Genomic DNA, 11,055 nt, shown 5'->3' with positions numbered 1-11,055 from the left:
GTTTCCAACTTTGTTGTTGTACCACGGTGGGTTTTTCGCGTCCCTCACAGTTTTACTCGGCACGTACCTGTCTAAAACGCATTTTACGATTGCCTTGAACTTTTTCCATAAACACTCAACATTTTCAGTGTCGAAACAGAAATTTTCGTTTTAATCTGTTAGGTAGTCTGTAATCTGCCATCTATTACTCTTGCTAAACAGATAAACCTTCCTCCCTTTTTTATATTCCTATGAACTTCGATATTCAGGGATGCTGCAACGGCCTTATGATCACTGATTCCCTGTTGTGCACTTACAGAGTCGAAAAGTTCGGGTCTGTTTGTTATTAGTAGGTCCAAGATGTTATCTCCACAAGTCGGTTCTCTGTTTAATTGCTCGAGGTAATTTTCGGATAGTGCACTCAGTATAATGTCTCTCGATGCTCTCTCCCTACCACAGTGGCAGGTCCGCAGTAATTTTTATGGGTTGGGGAGATAAAAATCACGAAAAGTGGATTTTGCTAAGTATCAATAAATGTAGAGGATCGTACAAGATCGAGTCATTACAGTGACAACGCACTGCCTTCAGAACTTAGAGCTGATGAGAATAGCTCGCTCCACTGAATGGCTGTGGCTTTATCGTTGGTGTGAAATAGTTCATATTAGTTTTCGTTCTCACCATACCAGTCATGATGTGGCTCTTGTCCACACCCCCACAGACACGCACACACGTATACACGCGCACACACGCACGCCGCTGTTGGTGCACACAATGGCGGCGGGCATGTTCCACTTGACTAATGCGCCGCCCCCTCCCCCCGCCCTCCCGCGCCGCCTTGTTAATTGACTTAATGAGATGTATCGATCAGCCGCAGGTCCGCCTCCGCAGCGCCCGCCGCCGCCGCCGCCGCATGTGTGCGCGGATTACAGCGTAGCCGGCGGCGTTATCGTCCACATATGCAGCTCGGCCGCAATTAATGGCAATCACGGCGGAGAGCGCGAGCCCGCGCAATTCATCAGCGCAGCCACCGGCTGAGGACCCGCGCCGCACCAGGTGCCGCCGGAGCGCTGCCCACCTCTCTTCCGTTCGCCAGAGTCGTGCACAAAGAGACGCACTCTGGCTTGTTTCAAACGAAAGCTTACAACACCTCAGTAGCAACTGTTCTATCAGCGCAAGGAAACTGAGGACAGATAAGTAACTACCGTGTTAATTTCCGACTCAGAGAACTCTTGCACATTTCATTTTGTTAGTTACCAGTGTTGCGACTGTTTTCATCTACGAGGAGTGTTCGGAGGAAAAGCTACGAAACAAGATTTTGAGTATAATTGAAGCACTTATTCAGAAGTAATTACGAGAGGCCTAAGCACAACTATTCCAGTGTTTCATGAACAGAAGGACTCCCTGTTCCCAGAATTCCTGTGGCTGTCACGGGAACCAGTCCTCGATTGTGTCCTTCATTTCGTCGTCCGAGATCAGGTGTCCTACAGTTCGTCTGCCGAGTTGAAGCTCTTACCTTTGAGATGTTTCTTTAGCGGATCAAACACGTGGAAGTCATAGAACGACACGTCTAGGCTGTAGGGTGGACACCCAGGCTGCTCCCACTGGAACTTGCTCACTACACTTCACGTGACCTTGGAGACGTGTATAGGTGCACGTGGAGCAGAATCACTCTCTCTGTGAGCAACCCAGGTCGTTTGCCCTTGATCAATTTGCGTAGGCTACGGAGTGTCCCACACACGTCACTGTTAACGGTTTTTCAGTGCCCGAGGAATTCGGCGAGATGTCTAAAAAGGGGCTGAGCATTACCTTTCCTGTTAACGGCGCAGATTTGATTTTTAGGGGGAGATGACGACACTACAGTCGAATCCCTAGATGTCACACTACGTAATCCCAAAACGGCACATGCAAATTTCAACCAGTTTGTTACGACGTTTCGTACCTTTTCATTTGAATACTCCTTATACGTCTAAATGCACATTCTGGAAACGACAGTGAAGTGCATGGTCGAAAGTACTTTACAATCATTCTTGTTCTTCTTTTCTTTAAGTCTTGGCCCTGCATCGGCGCAGCGTCAGCATTTTTGTTGACCGATTTGGCACGGTTAAAGGGTGACCAGATCCCCTCCCTGTCACGAACCAACTTCCGCCACCCCACACTCCCCCCCCCTCCTCTCCACCATCCAACTGCCACCGGCCGGGGTGGCCGAGCGGTTCTAGGCGCTACAGTCTGGAACCGCGCGACCGCTACGGTCGCAGGTTCGAATCCTGCCTCGGGCATGGATGTGTGTAATGTCCTTAGATTAGTTAGGTTCAAGTAGTTCTAGGGGACTGATGACCACAGTTGTTAAGTCCCATAGTGCTCAGAGCCATTTGAACCATCCCACTGCCGATCCCCAACCCCCCGATGCAGTATGTGCACCCCAACTGTCTGCATGAGGAAGTGAGCTCAGTTTTTTGTTTGTGAATCATGTAACTGAGACGAGACTAGGGTACCAACCCAGTATTCACCTAGTGGGATGGGGCAAACTGCCAAGAAATCACATCCAGGCTGGCCAGCACACTGAACGGCGTCGTTAATCGGCTGCGCGGACTCGATCTGGGGTCATCGCACTTTCCCGTTCCGGAAGAAGGGCCCAAACACGAATGGCTATCTCGGCATGTGAGAACTTGTCATTCATTACATAAAATTTTAGAGTTTATATTCCTGTTCGATTTGTGTGAGCCGCGCCGGCTCGCGTCGATCAATCGATCGCAAGATCGCGGTAGCGAGGCACAATCTTTGGTGCTTCTCCGCACGAAGAGCTTTAATCGGCACAAAGGTTGACAGTTAGAACTGGTGGGCCGAATGGAAGGAGCACTTGCAGCGTGCGAGGACAGTTTACCTCCGCAGTTTGGAGCTGATAGTAAACGGCTTTTTCAGAACACAGTCCTCATCCCGCGAAGATGGTGTTTTGGGTTGGCTGTGGTGGCGATGGGACTCTGGAAATTTGCCTTTGCCAGGCGTCTGGAGACTCTGAGATCCACTTCGCTATCGAATCATCAAATATTTATCGTGAGACTTCTTTTGTCGCTTCTGCGTCTTGTTTTGTTGAAGTCGTAGTTCTGCGACTAGTTTCTCCGTCCCGGAAGATCTGTTGTATTTGCCGTCTTATGGTGGTTCGCTCTGAAAGAACTGAAGTTTTCCTTAATGGTAATAATTACTTTGTTACAGACCTTAATTGCAATTGTTTGTGAAATTCGTGGAACTTTCGTGGTCCATGTTACAGAGATAGTGGAGTTACGTCAGTCAGAACTGCCTGTTAAAATTGCTCATATTTTGAGTGGCATACCGTATACCATGTTGATGGCTGAACTGTGTTGTTCATCCTTTTAAGTACACTGAAGTCTAATTTAATCAAAATGCCTTTTCACTGTAATCGTTTTAGTTAAAAATTTGCAAAATACATTTGAGTGGGGTCAGTCTAATTTAATCAGATTGCTTTTCTCTGTAATCATTCTAGTTAAGTACTTGTAAAACATTTTGGTGGGACTTTTAGCTGACCCGCCCTGAGATTTTCTATGGTAAATTCTGCTGAAATAAGAATCTACTTTTTCACTGTAGTTGTTACGGGCAACCCGGTAAACCAAGTTTGACATCTGAGATTCGGTTGCTTACTATTTGAAACAGCAGAGTTTACGTTTGTAAGAGCTGCCCTGTTCGTTACTTATGGCTAGTGTTTACTGCAAAACATGTTAGAAGTCGGCGAGTTTGAATTTTCTTCCGTTTCAAAATAGTATGTAATGACTGTTCCTGCTCCATAATTAGTACAAGTAACTGTTTGCCAATTAATTCTGGGGGCACGTAAGCCTTATTGGTTTTATCATTCCTGTAATCTGCGTGCTACCCAGTTGTTGAGCGTTTTGTTGCTTATCACCATATTCGCTAACTGGGTGGATGTTTGTTTACTTATGTTTTGCTCTTAAATGGTAATATATTGAAATATGTGTCGCCCTTTCTAAAGCAATGCACTGTTACTAGTTTTCCAGGGTTAGTTCTTAGTCTGGTTTAGCTTGCGTTGTACGGGATCTGCCCCATCCATAAGCACACCCGTGGGTGGTGAGTTCACACGGCCCAGCCTGTACGTCGAGTTATCCCGCCTGTCGCGGTGCTGAATAGTATCTTATAACTTCTCCTGCTTCTGAACTTTTATGTCACCGGTGGACGCGACGCATTGCTTATATTGTCGCTGTTGTTCGAAAAGTTGCTGCAGTCATTTAAGATATTATATTTAAAAGTCAGTTGAAAAATTTTGTAATCGTTTAGGTTTTGATCATAAATAAGCTGCTTGGTTGACTTCAGTCAACGTTCGCAAATTGCTTAGTTTCTTAATTATTTGAAAGCCCTTTCGCTGATGTCAATTGCTAATCTCATTTCCGAGTCAATACTCGACAAGTTGTTTAATTTCTTAATTGTTTTTAAAAGCTGTTTCAGTGACTTCATAAGTTGTTGACTTTCATTTAATTAAAAGATTACGCTATTTTTCAACTCTGACCGCTACTTTCTTGCCTTCTGGCCCAGTCCTACAGCTTGTTAAGCTGCTTTAGGGTACGTACGTCAGTTTCATCGTGTATGCAGAATGGGAAGAGGGACAGCTTATATGCCTGTGTGTGCGTTGTAATTTGTCTAATCCTGCACGATCCCTACGTAATGGGCTTGTAATTTTTTAGATGCTTCACTTCATACTGGCTCTTGGTGCGTAGCCTTTCGCGAGATAATACACATACATAATCAAGAATATCAAGAATCTGCCAATGTTTTTTAGTATTTCTGTGAGGCTTCCTCTGTGTCAACCAAATATGTAACTATTCGTGCTGCCCTTGTCGGAATATGGTAGTGTCCGCTTTTAGCCCTATTTGGTCTGAATTCCACACACTTGGGCAGTGGAACGCTTAAGTTTGTTATATGCAGTCATTTTTGGAGGCTGAGTCTGATTTCCTTGTATCCTGCCAATTATCCGAAGTCTGACACCTGTTTTACTTATGACTGAACTTATGTTCCATACAAGCATGTACAAGACTTCACTGAATTCACTGATATTGCACTCACAGAATAACACTTTTCTAAGTTCTATGAAGCAATCTGACAATTACTGTATCACCTGAAAATTTTGTCAAGATCTGTCTGAATGTAAATGCAGCTATTTTATTAGCAGTACTGTCTTACAGAGAACAGCATTATCTGAAAAAGTCTCAGGTCATTTTTAATATTACCTGCTAGGTCATTAAAATACAACATAACGAGAACCTCTGAACACTTCCCTAGGGCAAAATAGTTCAAATGGCTCTGAGCACTATGGGACTTAACATCTGAGGTCATCAGTACCCTAGAACTGAGAACTACTTACACCTAACTAACCTAAGGACATCACACACATCCATGTCCGAGGCAGGAGTCGAACCTGCGACCGTAGCGATCGCGCGGCTCCAGACTGAAGCGCCTAGAACCGCTCGGCCACTCAGGCCGGCCCCTAGGGCAAGCCTCATGGCAATTCTACTTCTTGATGCAATAATTTACCAACAGCCGTATGTATTGTAGAAATTTGTTTCATAAACTTTCTATATGCTACCAGTTTCGGCATTACATTGATGCCATCTTCAGGCCCCATACGTCGTAGCCGCAAAATCGCTATATACGGAAGGAGCCATATAACTGATCCATGAATCAAATCTTGGTGGCCAGGCGACACAGACTGAGGCGGTTAGCAAACATCGATGTGTGGTCCATCGATGTTTGCTAACACCTGCCGGCCGGAGTGGCCGTGCGGTTCTAGGCGCTACAGTCTGAAACCGAGCGACCGCTACGGTCGCAGGTTCGAATCCTGCCTCGGGCATGGATGTGCGTGATGTCCTTAGGTTAGTTAGGTTTAATTAGTTCTAAGTTCTAGGCGACTGATGACCTCAGAAGTTAAGTCGCATAGTGCTCAGAGCCATTTTTTTGCTAACACCCCAGTCTGTGTCGCCTGGTCACCAAGAGCTGTTGCACAACGATTTGATTCACGGATCCAGTTAAATGGCCCCTTCCGTGTATAGCGATTTTACGGCTAGGGCGTATGGGGCTTTAAGGTGGCATCAATGTAATGCCGAAACTGGTAGTACATAAAAAGTTCATAAAACAAATTTTTAGAATACATACGGCTGTTGGTAAATTATTGCATCAAGAAACACATGCCAGCCGTTGTACTATGGTCCATAATGGATCAACGAAGATTGAATTCTACTTCTGTCGCTGACTGTTCATCGGAAATTTCATGCTGCGTCCACCCTGCCAGTGAATCCTCAACCCATTCACAAGTTTTGAGCAGACACCAAATAATCGGAATTTTCTTAATAAACATTGGTGTGTTGCCGAATGAAATGCTTTTCGGAAGAAATACTGCATCCACATCAGCCTTTAAGACGTCAAGTTAAAAAACGCAAGTTGCCTTTCGTATGACTGGTAATTTCGGTATCCATGTTGCTTGATACGGATGTCGTTCTGTTGGTTCATTATATACGGCGCAACAAAAAGGATCACTTTCCCGAAACCCCACAATTGTCTCCCATACTTTTCAGATTTAACTCTTCATCTTTAACAGCGCAAAGCGTGGCGCTCTGCGACGTTTCCCTCAGGTTCAGCGACGCTTCAAATAGTGTGTTGTCGACACAAGCAAAAAAAAGGCCACAGCGTAGAAGTTCATGTGAGCTGGGCGGTGGGTTAATGACGCTACATTGGCACCACTATTTTGCCGAACGCCACTGTGGACGTGTCACAGTGGTAAGGTCGTCACAACCCCTCTCATCCCACATGTCAGTCCTCCTTTTGACGTCTCTGCAGTGAATGTCAGAACCGCGACGCCCAGCTTTGTAATCATGCGCTTTTCTTACAAGTGCCCCAGGAAAATATTAAAGACACGCCGCCGCTCAGAACCGAAGCTATAAGACGTCAGGAGTGGCATAAAGGGCGTCAGTGAAACCACTGCTTCCCTTTCGCACAGCCGGCCGGAGTGGCCGTGCGGTTCTAGGCGCTACAGTCTGGACCCGCGTGACCGCTACGGTCGCAGGTTCGAATCCTGCCTCGGGCATGGATGTGTGTGATGTCCTTAGGTTAGTCAGGTTTAAGTATTTCTAAGTTCTAGGGGACTGATGACCACGGCAGTTAAGTCCCATAGTGCTCAGAGCCATTTGAACCATTTTGAACCTTTCACACATTTCACGGTCGCGGAAAACAGCTTACAGTGCTATGAGCGACAGGAAGAGATTCGTCACAACCTTTGACGCTGCTATCTCTCTCGGTTATTAAAGGCCTTCCATAACGACGTTGTGGGGCTGCATCCTCTTTGCACGTTATCGCACAGGACTGCAGCGCGACCGCAGTTGTTGCTCTCGTGTACAGGTTGGAACCACTAGGGACCGTTCAAAACCATCCGACGATATTTGAATGTGATTCGAAGCATCAAAGCGTGCTTATGCTTTTTCAACCTTACTGTTTTCTGCCCTCCTGTGTCACGATGACGAAGGAATGCGACATTAATATTTGGGTGAATAAAACTGCAAACGATCCCTCTAGTGCCCCATTTCGGCAACACCCTCTGTGCCAACCAAAACAATTTTGTTGAGCACGTTAGAAATGTATCTTCAGAAATATCGGCACCAAATCATCCTATCGGCTACTCTAGCGGCTGAGAGTTGGGCACACCCTTCTGCGCCTATTTCGTGCGGTTTGTCTACCTTAAGGCGCTAGAGCAGTCGTCAGGCTGACCTGATATCAGATTTCCTGACTGGTACACTTGGAACGCGCTCAACAAAGTTGCGTGGGTGGCTTAGAGGTTGTCGACCTATTCAGGGATCCTAGAGGGGCCATTTTCTGTTTTACTCATGCAAATTGTAATGTAGCATTCCCATCTGATCACCCTGTACGAAGAAAAGAGGAGGGTTGAAAAAGCATAAGTACCCTTTGGTGCTACGCATCACATTCAAATTGCGTCGAATGATTTTGAACGGTTCCTATTGGTTCCAACGCGTACACGAGAGCAAAATTTGCTATCGCACTGCACTTCAAAAGGGTGCAACCAACTTCAAAGCAGATACAGCCTCACAGTATCCTTAGAGCTTGGTTGAAACGTTCGACGGTGTCAGTAGTGCCAAAGATTGTCAAGAACGTTTTTCTGCTGTTCATCGCATAACGAACTGTCGTTTCAGACTGCAGAATTTGTGGAAACCAACGTCCCAATGGAAGAGGCAGTTTCATTAACGCCCTGGGACCTTATCGTGTCGATACGAAGCGGCGGTGCATCTACACTACTGGCCATTAAAATTGCTACACCTCGAAAATGACGTTCTACAGACCAAAATTTTAACCGACAAGAAGAAGATGCTGTGATATGCAAATGATTAGCTTTTCAGAGCATTCAGGTAAGGTTGGCACCGGTGGTGACACCTACAACTGTCTGACATGAGAAGAGTTTCCAACCGATTTCTCATACACAAACAGTGGTTGACCGGCGTTGTCTGGTGAAACGTCGTTGTGATGGCTCGTGTAAGGAGGAGAAATGCTTACCATCACGTTTCCGACTTTGATAAAGGTCAGATTGTAGCCTATCCCGATTGCAGTTTATCGTATCACGACATTGCTGCTCACGTTGGTCGAGATCCAATGACTGTTAGCAGAATATGGAATCGGTGGGTTCAGGAGGGTAATACGGAACGCCGTGCTGGATCCCAACGCCCTCGTATCACTAACAGTCGAGATGGCAGGCATCTTATCCGCATGGCTGTAAGGGATCGTGCAGTCACGTCTCGATCCCTGAGTCAACAGATGGGGACGTTTGCAAGACAACAACCATCTGCACGAACAGTTCGACGACGATCTTTGCAGCAGCATGGACTATCAGCTCGGAGACCAGGGCTGCGGTTACCCTTCACGCTGCATCACAGACAAGAGCGCCTTCGATGATGTACTCAACGACGAACCTGGGTGCACGAATGGCAAAACGTCATTTTTTCGGATGAATCCAGGTTCTGTTTACAGCATCAAGACGGTCGCACCCGTGTTTGGCGACATCGCGGTGAACGCACATTGGAAGCGTGTATTCGTCATCGCCATACTGGCGTATCACCCGGCGTGATGGTATGGGGTGCCATTGGTTACACGTCTCGGTCACCTCTTGTTCGCATTGACGCCACATTGAACAGTGGACGCTACATTTCAGATATGTTACGACACGTGGCTCTACCCTTCATTTGATCCCTGCGAAACCCTACATTTCAGCAGGATAATGCACGACCGCATGTTGCAGGGCCTGTACGGGCCTTTCTCGATACAGAAAATGTTCGACTGCTGCCCTGGCCAGCACATTCTCCAGATCTCTCAAAATTGAAAACGTCTGGTCAATGTTGGCCGAGCAACTGGCTCGTCACAATACGCCAGTCACTGCGCTTGATGAACTGTGGTATCGTGTTGAAGCTGCATGGGCAGCTGTACCTGTACACGCCATCCAAGCTCTGTTTGACTCAATGTCCAGGCGTCTCAAGGCCGTTATTACGGCCAGAGGTGGTTCTTCTAGGTACTGATTTCTCAGGATCTATGCACCCAAATTTTGTGAAAATGTAATCACATATCAGTTCTAGTATAATATACACTCCTGGAAATGGAAAAAAGAACACATTGATACCGGTGTGTCAGACCCACCATACTTGCTCCGGACACTGCGAGAGGGCTGTACAAGCAATGATCACACGCACGGCACAGCGGACACTCCAGGAACCGCGGTGTTGGCCGTCGAATGGCGCTAGCTGCGCAGCATTTGTGCACCGCCGCCGTCAGTGTCAGCCAGTTTGCCGTGGCATACGGAGCTCCATCGCAGTCTTTAACACTGGTAGCATGCCGCGACAGCGTGGACGTGAACCGTATGTGCAGTTGACGGACTTTGAGCGAGGGCGTATAGTGGGCATGCGGGAGGCCGGGTGGACGTACCGCCGAATTGCTCAACACGTGGGGCGTGAGGTCTCCACAGTACATCGATGTTGTCGCCAGTGGTCGGCGGAAGGTGCACGTGCCCGTCGACCTGGGACCGGACCGCAGCGACGCACGAATGCACGCCAAGACCGTAGGATCCTACGCAGTGCCGTAGGGGACCGCACCGCCACTTCCCAGCAAATTAGGGACACTGTTGCTCCTGGGGTATTGGCGAGGACCATTCTCAACCGTCTCCATGAAGCTGGGCTACGGTCCCGCACACCGTTAGGCCGTCTTCCGCTCACGCCCCAACATCGTGCAGCCCGCCTCCAGTGGTGTCGCGACAGGCGTGAATGGAGGGACGAATGGAGACGTGTCGTCTTCAGCGATGCGAGTCGCTTCTGCCTTGGTGCCAATGATGGTCGTATGCGTGTTTGGCGCCGTGCAGGTGAGCGCCACAATCAGGACTGCATACGACCGAGGCACACAGGGCCAACACCCGGCATCATGGTGTGGGGAGCGATCTCCTACACTGGCTGTACACCACTGGTGATCGTCGAGGGGACACTGAATAGTGCACGGTACATCCAAACCGTCATCGAACCCATCGTTCTACCATTCCTAGACCGGCAAGGGAACTTGCTGTTCCAACAGGACAATGCACGTCCGCATGTATCCCGTGCCACCCAACGTGCTCTAGAAGGTGTAAGTCAACTACCCTGGCCAGCAAGATCTCCGGATCTGTCCCCCATTGAGCATGTTTGGGACTGGATGAAGCGTCGTCTCACGCGGTCTGCACGTCCAGCACGAACGCTGGTCCAACTGAGGCGCCAGGTGGAAATGGCATGGCAAGCCGTTCCACAGGACTACATCCAGCATCTCTACGATCGTCTCCATGGGAGAATAGCAGCCTGCATTGCTGCGAAAGGTGGATATACACTGTACTAGTGCCGACATTGTGCATGCTCTGTTGCCTGTGACTATGTGCCTGTGGTTCTGTCAGTGTGATCATGTGATGTATCTGACCCCAGGAATGTGTCAATAATGTTTCCCCTTCCTGGGACAATGAATTCACGGTGTTCTTATTTCAATTTCCAGGAGTGT

At 47.8% G+C, this 11,055-nt stretch overlaps 1 protein-coding gene across 1 annotated transcript in view; it reads left to right on the top strand.

The window, feature by feature from the left end:
• The first annotated feature begins 955 nt into the window (after positions 1 to 955).
• The window catches only part of LOC126260652 (protein enabled homolog), a 151,036-nt gene continuing 140,936 nt past the window's right edge, over positions 956 to 11,055 (top strand). The window contains exon 1 of the mRNA XM_049957989.1: positions 956 to 1,032. Within this exon, the coding sequence (XP_049813946.1) occupies positions 956 to 1,032 (77 nt within the window). The remainder of the gene's footprint in view (positions 1,033 to 11,055) is intronic.

Source organism: Schistocerca nitens, chromosome 5 (assembly GCF_023898315.1).
Source record: "Schistocerca nitens isolate TAMUIC-IGC-003100 chromosome 5, iqSchNite1.1, whole genome shotgun sequence".
In the NCBI taxonomy this organism is placed as follows: domain Eukaryota; kingdom Metazoa; phylum Arthropoda; class Insecta; order Orthoptera; family Acrididae; genus Schistocerca; species Schistocerca nitens.
This window is presented reverse-complemented; position numbering and strand designations above follow the sequence as displayed.